Below are 20,662 nucleotides of genomic sequence, written 5' to 3'. Positions count from 1 at the left end.
TAGTTCATTATCTTTATTCGTGTATCTTCTTTTTCTCCAACAACTATTCCTTACACTGCCAGTTCCAATAAATTTCCTCATATTTTGAGACACTATAGACTTTAAAATATTAAAAAATCTGTCAAGATATGTAACACTAAATAAACCCGCGACTTCTCTTAAATTGTAAAGATCTCTTTGTTTTTCAAAAACCCACAATCATCCATTAAGTGATTCTGTCACGTTCATTTAGTTCCGAAATGATCAATAATGTATTAATTTCAAATATTTGTGTTATTCGTTGTCCTTTTTTACAATGAAAAAATTTGAAATAAATGTGATTTGAACAAACATCAAAATGGATGAATATTTTTCGGCATACTACGTTAATTATATGGAATACGGTATCCGTCAAGTCAATGAAATAATAAACCTGGTGTCAATAAATTCATCAATATCATATCTACACAAAAAAATTATAAATACAGGGTGAGGCACTTAAAATATAACTCGATGACGTAATATCTCAATAAATGTAACAAAAACAAAAAATCTACAAAACACCTTCAGATAGTATACAAAATGTGCAAAAATTTTTGAGCCCACTTTACCCGACCCTATATATAAAAATCACTGTTGAAATTAAATCGGTAGTATTTTCTTCTCATTTTTGTTTTAGAATTCTCAATTTATTACCAGTATGATATTGTGAGGTTGCACAATGAATTTTGTAGCATTAAAAAGCCACATGAAAAGGCGAATTGTGATATCGAGTACCGCATTTGCTTTTTTGTGAGATTATAATTCAAAAAGGGACAGAGAAATTTAAATAAAATTACTTTTAGTTTGGAGAATAGCCTCAGCACGAGTTACTCTTCTTCCATTCACGAAACTGAACATCTATTGTCCTGCACAGGTTGTTTACTGTGATTTTATTATTTTGTTTATAGTTCTAATCAATTTAAATAATTTCGAAAATATATTCAGCAAGCGGATAACTTGCGTAATAATTATCGTTTCTAAGGTTTCTATTCAACTTGTTTACAGCATCTACCAATTTTTTCAAGTCAAAAGGCTTATTCGAAGTTTATGTTGACTATTCTGTTAAATCCCACACTATATTTCGAAATCCAGGTATAATAAGATTTGCTGTCGTAGAGAGCACAAATTTTTATGCCGTATTTTGTTATTTTTGTTACGAAACCACAGTTGCCTCGAAATTTACTGAGCATTTCAATAATTATGTACGCTTTCATATCAACATATGGAACAGGAAAACTACAATGGAAACAAAACAAGCTAAAATTATATACATATAAAACTATGGGATTCGAATTTATTTTGAAATGCAGAATGCAATCATGTGCTCGTTATCTGTACTTTGTCATATGATACGTTATTTCAAATGATGTATGTAAAGGAATACACAGTCTATTAGAGATTTTATTATCAATTACTACTTTCATAACAAAATCGAGATGATAGTAGAAACAATTTAAAAATATATTGTCTTCATGAAATTTCATATTATCTAAGAAGACGACGTATGTACCTTCATAATTATTTGCAAATGGAAATGAGGATAGCGCGAGTGGGACGTCTGTGGGACGGTGGAAAGCAGCGTTTACTGGTGTTCTATTTAGATCATATTAGAGCTTTCTAAAGAGAGGGACTCACTCACGCAACAGTTGAAGAAACTTTGGCTGAGCCCAAAGCCCAAGAAGCAGAATATATTTAATGATAAACGACAATTAAACCAAGTACATAAAAACCACTAGCAATATGATTCATAATAAAAAAAATACGGTAAACATCGGAGGTCATTTCTTCGAGATTGTTAACATATTGTTTATCTCGACAGTAATACAATACCCGAAATAAGTCTGCGAGCAGATGCTATTATGGCTTATTTAGTCATCCACAGATTATCATTTGTTTACTTAACATAGCATTGGTGTTTTTATATTTTTGTATCTAGGCTTATACATAATGTGAAATAAACTGAGGTCTGAAAGTACATTATCCATAAATATGATTTGTATACTCTAGCCATTATCCAAATTTGCAAAATGATTATCATTTTTTTATTAATATACAGCCCTTTACAATCTACTCTATAAACAGAGTAATAAGTAAATTGTCTATAATAAAGTGAGTCAGGAACCATCCATTGACGGTACTCTGAGAGTATTTATTGTGGGAGATCTTCTGGCCATATTCTCTTCAATCTTCTCTTTGCTAGTGACTGGTTGAATAGATTATTTATTAATTCATTGTTAAGGTCATTGAATCGATTTCTGTATATTGTGGAATAGTTCTTTATCATATATTTGATTAGTGGGATGTTCAGATCATTATGAATTAACGTACGGTGTGTTTTCGATTGGAATATTTGAAGTATCTTCGTATTTGAAGGTTTACTGCAACTCCATAGTTCTATTCCATGCGACCAAATTGATATGAATATAGTTTTGTGGATGAGCAATTTATTTTAAAGTCTTGGTTGAAACCTTTTGTTAAGTAACCAGTGCATATCTAATCTAACTGTTTTGGATATGTTGTCCATGTAAGTTTTTAAAAATCAATTATGCCTTAGAAATCTTTCTGAGAAGTGTCTCTTATATGGTAAATATGAAAAAAGTTATTGTTTATTTCGAAATCAGTTTTGACAAGACAAGCACAATAGAAATACAATATTGTCTGGTAGTTCATTTTAACAGATTAATGTTGTTATTGATAGAACTTTGTTTATTCATGATAATCTTTGACTTGTGAAATGAACATAAAATGTTATATTACACTATAGGGGCCGAAAATTGAATTTTGACCGAGACGAAACCAGAACCGAGATTTTGGCCCCTGTAGTACATACGATTTTTCTTCATAGCCAGTCGAAAGTACGTACTATCATGCAGGTACAAAAGTACTTAAACAACTTGTTGTATTTGCCATATAAAAAGTACTTTACTACAGCTAAAAATAAAAAGTTTTCGTTTTCCAAACAGTATTGCCAGACAGAATGTTTCAACGTATCGATTTGAAGTTAGGATAAGTTGTCTAAAACAGAATTTGAAATTTTAGGAAGCTTTTTGCCGAAAATTGGTGGTGAAGTTCTAGCATAAGTGTACGAAAACTATTAAGTAAAAAAACTGCTGTATCTTTTTCACATACAAATAGTATGAAAGCGCCTGATGATCCTATACGACTAGAGTATAGTTAGTAGTTTCTGTGATGAAACCCAACAGACATTATTTTCTAGCGTTCTTTTCAAGGACCAATTCGCTTATGCCAGAAAGTTATTAATTCTTGTGATATACACATATGGGATAAGAGAATTCAATGATATTAGCCAAAAAAGAATCAGTATAAATTTATGGTAAATATTTGCATAGGAATATTTGCAATCACTTAATAGAGCCATACTTTATGGACGGTACTTTGACTCCGCAGAAATATTTGTATTTTCTACAAACCGAGCAATGGAACCTATTTGATCATGTAGCATAGCAAATTTCAATGAATTTATTATTCAAGCATGATGAGTGTAAAGTTTCCTGACAAATGGATTAGATGGGCAGATCTATTTCAGTGGCTACTACGATCAAAGGACGTCAATCCTATAATTTTTTGGGAGGTGTTTTCAAAAATAAGTGGTTGTAACGCCAATTGAATATTTATTAGATACACTTTGGTTTTTTGGTTTTTGATTAATTTTAGTGAAATGTGCACATATTAGCCAAACGGCCCATTTATCAAACTGCAACCAGAGTACATTTTCGTCAGCCAAAAGTGTGAGAAAGTCATGTTCGATAATTACTACGAGTTGTGTGTCAGTAACTTCAAGGCAATACTATATATCTGTTCACTAAACCAACATAGACAATAAAAAATAAATAAAAATTTTGAGTCGGTAGGCCTCTAATTCGAAAATGAGTACTCGTATGGACAATTTTATATGAACTACTGAAATTATTTTGGCTCATCCTATATGCTCCTGACTGTTTCCCAATAAGTCCCAATTGGTTATTTTGGAATAACGGTAGAAGGTACAAAAAGATCTATTACTTTATTAAGACGCTGTATAAAGGATATACATTGTAAACTACTTATTAGGATTAAATTAGTTTCATTAAGCATGCACTCTTCTCTATTCTGAATAAACCAACCAGTTTATGTGGTACCTTAGAGACAACATTCTGATGTTAGTTAGTTAGGAAATTGGGTTCACTTTTGACCTTGCTCTCAATAGGGTTGAGTGTTTGAAAACTCTCTTGGGAATACTGCGGTTTTGTATTTGTCGCAGAATTTAGTATTATTCAGATTAATAATATTTTTATTTTAGAGCCGTTAACTATATTAGGCTTATAAGAAGAGAAAATAAGTTAATGTGACAAGAAACATTTAGTTGGACTAAAATAAACCTCATTGGGTGAAATTTCTTTATCGAAACTTTTCTATAATATCAAGTAGTCATAGACAATCTTATCATATTTTAAGGATACAAGATGTCAGACAACTTTCGAACGCCAAACAATTGTACAAGTTTATAGCAACTTATCATTTCTTATTTCGAAATGACTGTATTTTAGACTTAAATGACTGGACTATTGAATCTTTTCATATTTCTGAGAAGCATTTGGATAATCGTGTTATCATCTTAGTGACCAAAAAATTTGAGCTAGGCTAGACTTCCTTTAAAGCGCATAGTGAGCAAGTAGCAAAATTTTATTTATCCATGCTTGTTTTGCTTTGACAAACATTTCGCTAATTATTACACTTGATTCGGAAAATACCAACTGATCAATTTTAAACATAACACACAAAGAGTGACTTAATCTACGGAACGCCTCAATTCATATTGTTGTCAGATATTTACATCTTCCGGACCAATAACGAACTTCGTTATTTCAAATAGATAACCCTGTATATTTTTCTCTTTTCGAAATCTTTATTATTTTTCATCTAATGTTCCCTATACCTAAAGGCCATAATTTCGGAGTTATACCTACATTTGCGTTATCTCTACTGAAGTTAAAATAATACATGACGTTTGAATAAATTATTATTGTTGGAGTTTATTGAAAGTCAAAATGGATCTGAAAAAGAACGAATTGGTATTTGAATGATATGGTGATAGGCTTAGAAGTCAACAAGAAACATGTAAGATCTTTAATAATTTATATCCTAACCGAAATCCCATATGAAGATCTACATATTGAACACACTGTCGTTATCGTCTTCAGAGACTGAAGGTTAACTAAAATCTAAAATCTTGAATTTCCTGTTTTATAATAAATTATCCCATTAATTAACCCTTTCCCGCGAAAATTAATTCTAGCTAAATCCTTGGCGGGAATATTCATGCTCATTCTTTGACTTCTGAACTATAGAGTAGGCAGTAAAGAATTGGCCCTTTGTTCCTATTTAAGCTACTCTTACATCTAGCAATTTCAATGCTCTCAAATGCATCCAACAATTTATGATTGGATACATTTTTTAACAATTTTACACTATTAATATTTATGTCATGATTGTGACTGGCAGCGTGATCGGCAATACTTGATTTTCCGGTCCGACCATACTTCAAATGAGCTATGTGCTCTTTAAACCGGACAATAACGGATCTTTCAGTCTGTCCAATATACTTTCCGTCACAATCACCACAGCTTATTTCATATATACCACTCTTTTCCAAATTTGGTATTTTATCCTGGATTGCCCAACAATTGTTTTAAGATATTGTTGCATTTATAAACCAATTTGAAACCCACTCTGCTGAATATTCCTTCCAATCCTTTTGTATAAAGAGGATTGAAAGGTATCAAAGCAAATTTTTCTTGTTTTTCACTTTTGGTTTAGAAAACAGTGATTTCACATAGAGATTTCTCAAACCGTTGGCGATTGATTAACCTATCGACAATTCTTTTATAATAACCGTTCAGTACAGCTACATCCTCAATGAAGGATTTTTCCTTATTGTATCTCTCGAAGTGGAAAATGGATTAACCGATGTACCAGGAAATGGAGACTGGTCTTCTTATATTGGATGCAATGAAAAGAATCAGCAGGGATGTACCTGCACGTAGCAGTATTTTTCCTAAATACATCCTATTACTAAATTCCAACCTATTACTATTCCTAATTACTAATGTATCTAAAAATGGAAACTGTCCATTATTTTCCATTTCATAGGTGATGAATTTTTCCCATTGCTGTTCCTACGTCTTGCTTGTAGACTTCGTGGTTGTACTGAAAATAGTTTCGTTCCGTACATATTTTTGTTAACTGTAAATATTCTTCTATTACATCAGCTCCCAAATTATAAGATCTCATTAAGTTCTCAAGGTACACGAATGTCTGTGGGATCGGCACGATGGGATATAATGAACTTACATCAAAGGAGATTAAAATTTCCTCCTCCTTCTTCGTTAACCACCTGGAAATATTATAACTAGATGTACAAATTGTTGAAACAATAGGTTTCATTGCCTTCCCTGCTTTGTGAATTTTGGGAAGGCAATAGAGCTTTGACAATGTTGGATTACTTACCGATAACTTATGCCTGAGTGTACCGGTGACAAGGATCTTACAATTTCTAAAATTTTAAAATAATAATAATGAATTCCATACATACGGAATAACGTGGGTTCAAGAGTTGTTAGATGACGATTTTGATGGACGTGAAGATGTTACAGACCTAATGAAGAAATGTTACAATCAAAACGATCCAAATTTTTTGACTAATGTTATGTTTTGCGTGGCCACTTTTCGTATTAATGTAAACGTAAATATGCATAATTGTAGATACTGGTCACGTTACACTCCTCGTTAGATGCATTAATCCTACACCGAATATCCTGAAAAACTGAATATATGGGCTGGAATAATAGGCGATGAACTAATTGGTCCCCTTTTCATTGAATGATCCGGTGTATTTAAATTTATTGGAAAATAGTATTATACTTGAGTTGACTCGAATAGTTCCAAATCCAAATAAGCATTTTCAATTACATTTGAAAATAACATCATTATTAGAAATTTTCAGACAATAACAACATCCCAAAGGACAATATTTGCCTACAACAAGATGGTGCCCCACCTCACTATGCGCGTGTGGTGAGGCATTACCCAAAGGATATGTTTCCCAAAAGATGGATTGGAAGGCGATCACTTGACATGAATCCTCTAGACTATTTAGGATTACCACAGAGATAAAAAGAATTGAGTAGCCATGGATGCTGCAAAATATATTGCAAAGTTCTAAAAATCAAAATTCTACTTCACAAATGTGGATCTACTTCTTATATGACACAAACATTTAAAGATTTGTCTTCAGTTGTTGTGGGTTTTCTTCGCCATGATTTGGATTAATATTTTACTGAACCGGTTTCGTTTAACTTTTTACTAACTTACTGACACTAGACCTTGTTACAAGATTTGTATTAGTACATAAATTATTGAAGAATATTCAAATTAAACAAGTTTATTCAATCGTTTCGCCATCTATATATACAATATTTATTTCAACTTTGGTGGAGATAGTGTACATGTAGCTTTAACTACGAAATTATGGCATTTAGGTATAGAGAATATTACATGAAAAATAATCAGTATTTCTTAACGATTTCTAGAAACACAAAATATATAGGCTGATCCATTTGAAATAACAAGGTTCATTATTTTTCCCGCCATAATACCGACCGTATCACAAGAGCCGTTTCGGAGATAACGAGGCGTTCCATACATAATACTCACTCTGTATATCTTCGTTATTTTACGAAGAAAACTTGATTATCGAAACGCGCTTCAAATATTATTATTTTGTACGGAGCGTTTCATCTTACTTAAAAATTAGTAATTTGGAATTTTCTAATAAATGTAAGCTTTAAGTATTTAAATCTCTTCTTTACTTTGTGAATAATTACTTCAAAACAATGGCATCAAATAAGAAATAGATTCTTTATAGTCTTCACTCTATTTCCCAATCATAAACTAGAAACTAATTAATTTCAGATCAGTAAGACTCGAAAATTTTCTAGGAGGAACTGAATGAGCTTTGTATTTCGTAATACTCCTCTATTCATTCTCTGTTTCACATCAAGGAATAAATCATTGTTTTTATGTAAAAGAAGGATATATAAGTATATAAATAGATTATGATGGATGAATCTTCCACTTTGGTTTCAAAAAATAAATAATAATAAGTCAAACGTTTCAAATATAATATTTTTTTTTCAAATTTCCAATTGTGATGGTATTTTAATTATTCAATTGATTTACATCGATTGGCGATATTGAAAGTGGTTCTTCGTAATATCGAAGTAGTATTAAATACTTTATCGTTAGATTTACCAATTAAACGATAATTAGTTGAGTTGTTTTTAAATAATGTGCCAAATTTGTCGGCTTAGTTAACTTTCACAAGCACATAACACTGTCTAAATATGTATAGTTTGCAAAAGAGTGTTAAAATTCTAGATTTGTGCTATATATAAGTACGTAACTGAAGTTATTATGAAACGTCAACAAAAAAAGTTTCCAAGATCGTCTCTAGGGAACGTAGCCGTTATCTTGAACTTTTTAAATCATGCTGAATTTATAGATAGATTTAGATTTATCAATTAAACCAAGATTTATTAATCTGAATTTTATTTTAATAATATTTTTTGTGTAGATATTTATTAAAACATGGTGACTGTATGCGTGTGTGAAAGAAAAGAGATTGGAAACCATAGATTTTCTTGAATGATCCTGGAGAAATATCGATTGATACAACTTTGATAAAATTTGCAAGTAGATCTGAAATAAGTGAAAAGTTTAATTTACCTTGTAAACTTGTTGATTCTAAAATATAAAAGAGCTCGTCTTTAATTTATCGAGTCTAATCATATAGACTAGATAACAAAACATTCAATAGAATGAGCACATTGTGCAGGGAATGATCAGATCAACAGATACCGTAAACAAAAAATCAACTCTGATTTTGTATGCTCGAACTTGTTTAAAAGACTTAAGTATAGAATCCCTTGTTCATTTATTTTGGTCCTCGTTGAACTTAAAAATGTGAATTTATGAGGCTATCATCAAATGCTTGAGTGCTACGAAATTCATGACATTGTGCTGCAAAATAGATTTGTTGCTTTATCTTAAGGTGAATTTGAGAGAGTGTTTTCTCAGATGAACCTCATCACAACTGAATCCAGGGCGTCTTTGTGAACACAAATTGTTTCCTCGCTATTTTTTCTGAAGCTAAATGGGCCTACACTCACTTGTTTTGACCTTTCAAAGTTTGTGGATTCTTGGCTGCTTCTGGGACGGCACTCCGCTTTGGATACTAACACAGAGAGAGAGAGAGAGAGAGAAGGCATAAACTATGATAACCATACCAAGCTTAGGACAATTTTATAGAATGAAATGTGATATCTATTTTGGTTCAATAATTGTAGAAGTGAAGCATTGTTTCATTATAAATATTAATGCCAGAAAATTGTAAACCCAAAATATTAAAAGCTAGTAAAATATTGTTGAATATATGTATTTTTCTTCCCAAATTTGTTCTAAAAACTCAAAAAACATCCAACCATATAATAAAGGTACGTTATTTGCATCTTTTTGGGTTGAATGGTATTCAAGAGGCCTACAAAATATGTGGAAGTCACAGTCTAGTGGATCCACATTAAAAATTATCATCACTAGACCATAGTAAGAAAATTTGTATCATAGCAGTTTCAGTCAATTCAAATTGAGTCTGCTGGGATAATTTTTTGTATCTTCTGTTTCCTACAGATGGTTGGAAAAGCGTAAAAATGTCGTATTTAAAGTCAATATTCTACTAATGCATACATACAAGGACACAAGTATAACCCATATGACCAATAGTTCACAGTACTGTTACCTTTTTATCACAAATCATGCACTGATCACAATAATCAATCACCCTGTATTTGGTACATGGTAAACATCTAATTTTATTGGACCATAAAATCGCTGTACAATTACAGTCACTACATATAATTGTGGGCTTCAACTATAACATTTACAACACATTTTACGATTCTGGTGCTTAGTACGACTGCTGCTCTTGTCAATATAAGAAAATATTATTGTGCCTCTAGGAATGGTAGACGATAAATAACACAAAGTATTTTTCTAAATAAACACACTCCGGGTGGAGTGGAAAATTGAAAAATGTATTTCTTTTATATTTGACAAAAAAAATACATAGTCCCGCAGACCGTCACATAGCTTACTGGTTTCCCCAACAGGAAAAAATTTATCGGCAACAAGTAAAGCAAGTGATTATAGGTTTTGTTGAAATCCTCTCTAGCTAAATGTTTTCTACTACAGTTGTTTACTTTCAGTCTCTGAAGACGATAACTTGGTTATCGAAACGCGCGTCATACAGTGTAATTGTAAGTGTTGGTGTAGTGGTGACGTAAACAGTGTATTCAGAAAAAGTTTAATGCTCAAATTTTGTTAATTAAATTTTCTAACATCACTTCAAAAAATTATTAATTGCAAAGAACTGTTTTTTTGCGTTTTTCAAATTTCCTTAAAAAGTTCAAGCATCACAAACAGCAGTGATTAATTTAATATAATAGTTCCACATTCTCTGCTCAGCTAGTGAACTTTTTAAATATTTGTACCCATTTTAACTGTTACCGCTGACTTTGCCGTGTTTGGGATAATTCCGTAAATGGCCGGGTCAACAATTGAAAGGGTTGAATAATTTGCTTTAAAAATATATATCTACACTTGCTTCTGACGACCATCTTGGAAATTATTTTTTGACACGTTAAGTTATAAAATTTTCTGATTTAAGCCACTTGGTGATTGTCTAAATCGTATATCGAGATTAAAAATACCGATCAATACCAAAACGCATGGACGTTTTTCCATTCATTTATTAACAATTATGGCTAATAGATATTATATATTTGGAGGTTGGTTATGGTCATATTGAATCGCTGTAATGAATAAATGTCAAAATTATCGGTGACAAAATGCTTTATTACGAATACTTAAAAATTACACGTTACTCCATTGATACTGGATATCCTCTATCAAAATTTGAAGTCTATTGGCAGGTTTCGAAGCGGTGAATTTGAGTATCGCTTTTTTTTTTAGAAAAAATATTGTAAATAGGCAATAATTATATGTGTGGGTTTTCATAAATATGGATATTTTTTCATTCGTTACTTACATACTATTTCCATTCATCGTAAAATGTAGTTTGGGCCTTCGAGAAAATCTGAATAAGATGGGAAATGTATTAATTTTATTGATTGTTAAAAAAATGTTAAACTCAATGATTGAGCTGTTTAAAAATAGAATGAATCAACCACACCAACTGTGATTCTGAAAATTTACTAAATTTTTATCCAAGTACTTTTTAAGGCTTACATTTTTCTGTTTTATAAGAATCAATTGTAGTAACATTTAAATAGAAATTATGATACAATAGCCTACCACGTCTTTTAAATATTTAGTTTTCGAAGTCAAAACTATATTGTTTCAAAATTAATAAAGGTATTCTTACTATTTTTCAAACCTATGCGAACTAAATAGTGAATAATTTTTGTTTATTTTGTTATTAAACGTTGTAGCAGTCAAGAAAGATAACACAGCAGTAAATATTTGAGGAAAATGAAAATTTTTATAATTTATATTTTCTCATGATTGATAACTAGATGAATTAGTTTAACACTCGTTGCTTGAGTTTACGTTGGGCTTCTGGATGTATCAACAGATTCAATGTCAATCTATTTGAATGGTATCTTATTTATTTTTATAGCTTATGGATAAGATTTCGCACAATAACAAAATTTGGCACAAACCATAATTCAGTTGTTTGTGCTTGGTAGAGATGTGTTCGATTATTTAGAGTGATTTATGTACATTGGCCTTTACGGTTGGTGATAGTTCCGTTTTACTTCAATTTGCCATTTCTTCAACCAGTTTCCTATCTTGATGAGGTGAAGCTGTAGTGTATTTGATGCTACAATAGGACAATTGTGCGATGCTAATATGGTGGTATTGCTAACTCATTGCTTTTTAGTAGTTCAGCCTGCCTTGAGGATCGCCCGAGTTTATTTTTGCACAGTTCGTTTATCAAAGTATTTAACTATAAAATAACTGTCTGTGGGGTAGAAGAGAAGAATTTGGTGATAATTGATAGATAAGGATATGATGATTTTTTATTTTAAATCAGAATGCGTAATGTATAGGAACGATGCAGCACAATATCTTCTATTTTTTAAATTGTCTTTAATTATTTCAATTACCTGTTGAACTTCGATTATTTCATGCTCACGTATCAATTCAAATCAATCATTTGGTAGTATATTTTTTTGGTCAATGATTGGTTGCATTTTTTGAACAAGTAATTTTTCTACTACACGAAAGGATCCTTTATATCGCCAACGAGTTTTTTGGCTAAGTGGCGTTTTTAAATGGAGACGTTTGGTGCATTCAGCTTTTATAATAATAGTTTTTATTTTGCGACAATCCGAACTCTCTAACTATTCAGGTCTAGGTGTGATTGGACTATATGTTTTACCACATTTAAAAAGTTCTGCTTAAATCAATAATCTAATCGAGTAAAAAGAGTAAATAAAATTGATGCCTTGATAAGATATGCATAGATTTGGAAAATAGGATTGTTTCTAACCAAAAATTTTGGAAATAATATTATGTATAATTTTTCTACAACAAAAAATGTGCTATCGAATCTATATTAATTATGAACTGGATATGAATAATCAAATTTAATATTAGTGTGCAGAAATAATAACTAATATCATTATAAAAAAATTATGCTACTGTGTAATTGTTGTGTTGATGATATACCTTACACTAGCTAAATTATTTTAATTTCATGTTAGAAACTGTAACTCACATTTCAACAATCAAAATGATAGAGAGGGTTGTAATAAAAAATAATTAGTGTGCATCGCAGTTGGGGAGTAGTTTTTGGAGAGTGAAAAATAGGGAATAAATGAGATTATTGACGATTAAAAATCTCCATTAAAAAATTTGCAGATTATTGAATAAAGGCTTTTTCGCATAATTTCTAAACTTTCGAGAAAATACGAAAAATCTTTAATTTCTCGTTTTTTTATTCAGTTTTAACAAAAACTGTTAAATTTTCATCATCATTAATCATGTTCAAGTTATTTCTTTGTGTTTGTATTTATGTTTCAAATAAAAAACAAAATTTTTATATACTCGTACAAAAAACGTGTGGTTTCCAAAATATTTACTTTTTTGTACAATTACAGTTTTTAATGAAAATTTTCTTAGAATATCGTCTTTGCGGGTTCGTATGGAACTTTTTTTGTGCTCACAGTTACTTTTTCCTGAAAAAAAAATATAGTTCTAATTAGAAAATACTGAAAATGAGTATAAAAAACCTTCTTTTAGTAGATATATTTTCTCTGATCAAATAATACAATTGAGTTTAAAAATCTAGTGTGATTTAGTTGTTTCATTTGATTTCACAAGTACAATATAAGAGATATGTATAAATGAATATTAAACTTTTACAAGAATTTATACAACTCAATGCCACCACAAATCTCAATCATTTCCCATAGGATGAATACATAAGTATTCGAAAGCTCCGAAAATATATTGAAGTTAGTTCACTTTGGTGTTTCACGTTCCCAATAAACGCTCTCATATATATATATATATATATATATATATATATATATATATATATATATATATATATATATATATATATATATATATATATTTATATATAGTAGCGGTCATCAAAGGATCAGCCAGCTGGTAACCCCTCTGTAAATGGAAAAATGCCCTAGAATTATTCGAAGCTTACACGAAATCGGGATATCACACGCGAAATTCATAACTGGTGGATAACTTTCTAAAAGTAATGTCTTCGCAAGAAAGAGACAATAAAGAAATTAATCTCTTTGAGAAGTAAAATCGATTCGGGGCGCATACAAATTACACCAGAACCTGAACAACCACTGCAGAATGATGGTAATTTTAGAGCCTTAATGGGGTTCGCGGCTGAGTCTGGAGATAAAGATCTGGCTGAGCATTTGAAAACGAAAACGGAATAATCGACATTTGTGGTCAATTAACAGAAAATAATTGAAAAAGCGAAGAAAGCCATACTATTTGCGATTCTGGCTAACGAAACCACATAAGAAGTGTAGAACAAGTTTCGTTATGTTTCCGATATTTTGATTTTACAGTTAATAAACACCATAGACTTAAAGAGTTGTTCCTTGAGTACATTCCAACGGTCTATGTTTTAGGATCCGGTCTCGCAAATCTTATTATTACAGCTCTGAAAAAGAATGGACTTGAATATTATCATGTGGTTAGTCAAAGTTACGATGAGGTTGCAGCTATGAGTGTGTTCGCAAAGAATATCCTATTGCTATTTATGTACTCTTTAGTGCAACGCTCTCTCAACCTTGCTATTGATGATTCATGTTCATTAGCAAATGTCCGAAGGTTAACAGGGTGATCTCCACTTTTCAGCCGAGATGCATTCGGAGGCCTTATGCCCATTGTGATGCTAGCAAATGACCGAAATTGCATTGGGATTGTGTAAATGAAAATTCAAGAACTTGAAGAGCTACTACCCGTCGGTAAACCAAAAAGCTTGCTCTTAATGTGTGAAATTCGTTTGGTCCACAAACATGAAGCTATTATAAGATTCAGGAAAATTTATTCAACGATTGTGAATGCTCTCGAAGAACTCCAATTTAATCACAATAAGGAAACATCGCAACAAGCCGCCCAATTGCTAAGTACGCTTCGATCCTTGGAGTTTAGTGATTCAAACATATAGATGATGTTATGAATGTCTTACAGCTCCTGAGAAACAACACTGACGTTAAATATCTTCATCTCTATGAAGACGCAAAGTTTTTACTGAAAGAAAATCCTGCATATATCCTGCATACGCCACGCGTCATCGGAAGACAATTAATCACTTCAAATTTTGGCTACCATTCCTGTATCCACTGCTACCCCAGAAAGGTCTTTCTCGAGCCTAAGGAGACTGAAAAACTATTTAAGAAACACTACAAGTGAAAACAGACTTAATGGTATTAATGGTTTGGCTTTCATGAACATTCACTATGCCAAAAATTCATGCAGATGAAGTAGTATATTTAAAAGAAAAAGCCAAAAATTTCTTATTTAATGGTTTTAGATGTAGCGCAGAGGAACGATAAGAATTTAACCATTTCATTTAAAGTTAAGAACTTTATAAATACCTATGTCGTACTTTTTCCGATAAATATATATAGGATGTTTCTATATTCGACCGACAACGCTCTACCACAGAGAGATCTCAATAAATGACGGGGCTTAGTTGCTGAGTTACAGGGTGTTCAAAACACGTTTGTTTAGAGGCAAATTTCTACCGTTCATTTTAGCTCCATAAAAGGTTATTAGTTTTTTAACTAAAAATAAAGAGGCAATTTGAGACAAAATTAAAAAAAGAATTTGCTCCAGTGGTTTTAGTTTTTTTTTTAATAATTTTTGAAACAAACACTTCAAATTTTATCTTTGTTTCAAAAATTATTAAAAGGAGACTAATTTTAAAACAGAAGAGAACTAAAATCAACAACATCCAGAAGCATATGTATTTATGAATTGTGACGAAGTCTTCGACAGTAATATTATGGGCGATTTTTTTAATGGAAACGTGGCAATGAAACACCGAAATAAACTAATTTCTATATATTTTTTCTGAGCTTTCGAATACCTTTGTATTCATCGTCTGGGACTGAAATTATGGTCAAGTACAATATTAGATAAGTATGTATAAATGTATAACAATAATAAAATTGTAGTTACAATGATTAATTGAGATTTGTGGTGACTTTGAGTTGTATTAATTCTTGTAAAAATTGGAATGGAAACTATATTTATTTCATTTTATAAAAAAGTAGGTGTCTTATTAATAGAATAAGACTTGTGTGAACCCTCTACCGTGATTTTTCGTGAAGCTCTTTTTAATAAAAAACAAACAAATTATATTTTCTAAACAACTCATCTTTCTTTATACAAATGTATATATCAATCTTGATCAAGTTCAATTAATTTGGCGTGAATTAGAATTAAAAAACAACAACAAATATAAACATAGAATAGACATAGAAACTGTAGATATTTTCATAATCCACAACTTTTCAATTGGACGTATTTCAATTAAACGTCAACTTAACTGTAAATCGGAATAATACATATTATTTATACCCTTTTGAAACTACTCTCGATGTTCGCTGCTCATGAATTTTTGTTTGTTTCATATATTACAACCTCCGTTATCATTTTCAGGTGTTAAAATGTGGGTTACAATTTTTTCAATTTAAAAATCCTTGCCTGGAATATTTCTACGTAAATAATATGTCTAACCTCATATAATACAAGTAACAATGTTGCATTGGATAATATATTAATACATTTCCTAGTGATTTGTACTTTTTCTCGAAATACACATTTTAAGTATGTTAACAAGTAAATTGTAAGTCACAATGATGCCCTAACGCAAAAGATAACATGTTTATTTTCTGGGCAACGCTCAGAAGATAAGAAAGGTGGTGTCGACAGAAGTTCGACGGTTATAGCCAAAGATCCCGAAGGTAAAAACCTTTATTCCTAATTTTGTTTTTAACCCTAAAATTATAATGTTTAAATATCTTTAACGGAATTCCACTAAGTGTTTGATAAAATGGTTCAAAATAAATGTCCTTGTCATTTTCTCTATGTAGGTTACAGTGTTTGTTATTGATTTTTAGTTTTTCGAGAAGTAGGTGACGTTCGGTATTAATTTATACCTAGGGAGTCCACGGTCGCGGTTACCTTGGTTGCGTCCATGTAACCGCTAGGGTGAAACATATCCCTCTCTGTTACTATTTAGGGCTTCGTTCTCATTACTTACTTTATTAAATGGGATAGAAATATGGTTTATACGAGGTAGGCATCTAATAATAACGGAACATTTTATTGCATATCTTATAACTTTTCTTGGGCTAAGCGCGCACTACGAATATAGGTAGAGCTTTTGCTGAGCTGCTTATTACATTTTTTTCTTTGACCTCTACATACATTTATGAAACTAAACACTCACTTATTTATTTACCTTAACTGCGTTCCACTAATCGAACTGTAAACAGATCAATAATTTATTAAATTGTAGTCTGATTTGAAGTGTTACAATCCTCCATTATAATTACAATACGAAACAAATCAATAGTTTGTATAATTATTGATATAGAAGAGAATGTAAGAGAAAATGTTGATTATGGTATGGAATGGAATCCTCAATTTATCCCTCGGCCACTGTTGAGAATTTGCATTCTCCGTGCAATAGTGTTTCAGATGTGTGCCGATAACAGTGTCTAATGTATCCCAATTAGTATGACAATTTTTAATATTTCGGTATCGACAGAACAATTCATACAAATTGTGAAAAAACAGTTATCCAAATTTTGTAAATAATGCTCATATTTCTAATAATTATACTAATAATATTTATAACACTCAGTATTACTCAATTATTATTAATCATTCTTAGTTTGGCGATTTTCCTATGTTTGTAGTTGAAACACACAGGGTTTTTCTAAGTAAATAAGATTTATGTTTTATGTGCCATAAAATATTACCACTCAGGGATGGAAAGTTGGACAAAGGCAATCGAAACCTTTTTGTTGATTATTACTTACGTTTTTCAAAATAGTGTCAAAATGCGTTATGTACAATATAGGGAGGAGAAAAACCAATTTTACAAAGGTACGGCTGCTTGCAATACACAATTTCAAATAAATCTTCTGTCACTTCTGCATCATCCACTCAATCTCTAGTTTCAGTTCATGCAATATAGAGTTGTAAGCTGATTTTGCTTGTCAAAAAAGGAAAATTTATGTAGAATGAGATGCATTGATCCTGATCTCCGAAATCATTGCGGAAAATTGTTTGACGAGGTTGTTAAGATTTTAAAATCAGTGAAAATAACGTTTTTTGTGCATAAATTTTTACTTTTAATTCTACAGAAAAAGATCAAAAACTTTTTTCCTCAAATATATAGATTTGGTCCGAAGTTATGAACAGAACCCATTATTTACAATTAGAATACACCTAGTTGTGCCCTCAAATTCACAAATATAGTGCACGAAATTTAATACTTAATTGGTTTTCGAATTAAGACGTTATAAACAAATTAATAGATTCTCGCCCTTCACTACATTGCGCATCACCTTTACTTAAACTTTATTATTTTGTTAGGAAATTTCACTATGATAAGTCATTAGTCGTAATGTAAAATGTAATATATCGTATGTTCAATGTATTCTACACAATATCATTACGTACGCGAGAAAACTTCGATCTGAAAACAAATTGGTCTAGATTCAATGGTAAACTGTTTAAAATAGTTATTTTAAGGAAAACATATAAGAGGTGAAAGTTCGAAAGTTCATGCAACACTATGCAACCGTCAAATTCGACCTAGTATTGGTACTGTTCTCGGGAAATATTCAAAATAGAGTAATTTTTTTTAATTTCATGCTACTCGATGGAGGAATGAATCTATTCTTATAATCTGAAATTATCAAATTTCATATTCCGAACCGTTAATGGTGCTTTTATAAAATATCCAAATTTTTGCAGTATTTTTTCGCTGCCATTTATAATGTTTATTTGAAATGATCAAAATTTCTGTTATAAACAAAATAAAAAGATTCCGTAATATTTTTTTGGTTTCTTACAATTTAACATACGTATTATGAATCACTATATTTATTGAAGTTTCATTTAAATACATTGTTTATAGTTTCTAACAGTGAATATATGTGTTAATATTTATATGATAAACCCTTACGAGGGTCCCCTGAAAAGTCTCCTTTTAAGTCTATTTCCATAACAGTTGAATTCCTTCTCCTGAAATCAAGCGATAACATCTTCGTCTAATAAAAACGTTGAGGTTAGAAAACAGGAAAAAGTGGGTGGCCAACTAATTCGTAGGGCAATATGTAAATTTTAGCCATAGCGATCACTGGAGTGTGAGAAAGTGCTTTGTCCTGATGATAAGCACTTTCTTTTTCACTTGGAATTTCTCCCTAAACATTATTATGTAATGATGCTGTACTCCCATGACAATCCCAAAAAACGGTCGCTATTACGTTTGATGATGATAAAACAGTCTTTGGATCAATCCAAATTCTTCTTTGTTTTTTCGTTTTATGAGTGTAGTGATGAAGTCAGATGTTATCTACACTAGCAGATCGAAGCAAAAACTAATTCATTTTGCTTAAACTTCAGTAATGATGCCTGGAAAATGTCCATTCTACTGTGCTTTTGGCACTAAGTGAGCAAACGCGGTATTGAGTACCGGATTTGCCCATTTTTTCACGTTTTCAAATGCCAATAGCCTCTCCTATCTTTATAACTGTAATCTGACTGTCGTCCAGTACTATTTAGTACATGTTTTCGATGATCTCGTTGGTTGTCATAGTTTATAGCTCTCCCGAACGCCTTCCGTCAGTTAAGCTGATACGACTATGTTTGAATCCAGCTGCCTAAATTTTTTTAGTCGTAGATTTTGATACAGATCTCCGTACCTAATACTCCTTTTATTTGCCAAGTTGTATTGCCTCTTGAAAACACATTTTAGATGACAGTTCGTTATTCAATTTTTACCATTTTCCGTAAAATTTTCACATCGAATCGCTTCTCCGATTGTCAAAAGGATTTTAGTGAGTGAAATAAGTAACGCAATACGAAGAATTTTACTCCCTCATCACAAAGAGCTCATATAAATATCTTTAGGTTTGTTCCAACCTGTTAGTCGGAACCGTTCTTGTTCTTCCGGAACTTTTGCATAGTTTTCTGCAGTTGTATTAAACTTTTTGATATTATTTTTGGCAACAGATTACTCTTGACAAAAGTTTGTGTCATCAGCATATTTGTGAGAAATAATAACGTCAAATGACTCTTCACAGTGTTACGAAACAAGCGGCATAAGTTTACTAATTGATTTACAGATTTCGTGCCTATTTGTGAATTTGACGACATAATAAGGTGTAATATCGAGAAGTCAAAATAATAACGCCGAGTTTCAAATTTGTCTAATAATTTTAAGGTATATTATGGTTTTTGCTCAGAACTTCGGTCCTAATCAATACTTTTTCACGCGCAAATTATAGTTTTATAGATCTTTTAAGTAGAAAAAACTTATTAACATTTTTTCTGTGAAATTCAAAAGTAGAACAAGAATTTGCACAGAAAACGGTATTTTAATATCATTAAACAATTTCTTGCAACATTTTTAGATATCAGATCGAGTCCCTCAATTTTGCCTTCTTGGCAAAAAAATCAGCCACTTGGAGGGAAGCAATGTAAAACGGTCATTTCCAGGATTTGTTTCCTGCAGTAAATAACAATTCTTGAATATAGTGTAGAATTAGATTGCAGCTGTATCCTAAATCAATTTTCAATCTAGTTTTGTTAGAAGATTGCATTAGGTTGTTGATATTGATTTCATATGTTACATTAAAATGAGTTTGCTTTTAGAGTCTGGTCCACTTAAACAGCAATTTTTAGTGTTGTCTATTCAATCGTCATTCATTATATTATGACTTCGTCAAAGAAAAAATGGCCTGTTAGAAGGTCTGAAATTTTTTTTATT

General features: G+C 31.2%; 1 protein-coding gene across 11 annotated transcripts in view; it reads left to right on the top strand.

Annotated features, from left to right (window-relative positions):
• LOC130901877 (calcium/calmodulin-dependent protein kinase type II alpha chain) overlaps window positions 1-20,662 on the top strand; it is a 172,215-nt gene that overhangs the window by 94,602 nt on the left and 56,951 nt on the right. For 5 of the 11 annotated variants that reach the window (XM_057813531.1, XM_057813528.1, XM_057813524.1 and 2 more), the window contains exon 11: window positions 16,563-16,619. The exons of the other annotated variants lie outside the window; for them this stretch is intronic. In XM_057813531.1, the coding sequence (XP_057669514.1) occupies window positions 16,563-16,619 (57 nt within the window). The remainder of the gene's footprint in view (window positions 1-16,562; window positions 16,620-20,662) is intronic. 11 annotated transcript variants of the gene reach the window in all.

Source organism: Diorhabda carinulata, chromosome X (assembly GCF_026250575.1).
Source record: "Diorhabda carinulata isolate Delta chromosome X, icDioCari1.1, whole genome shotgun sequence".
Classification (NCBI taxonomy): Eukaryota; Metazoa; Arthropoda; class Insecta; order Coleoptera; family Chrysomelidae; genus Diorhabda; species Diorhabda carinulata.
This window is presented reverse-complemented; position numbering and strand designations above follow the sequence as displayed.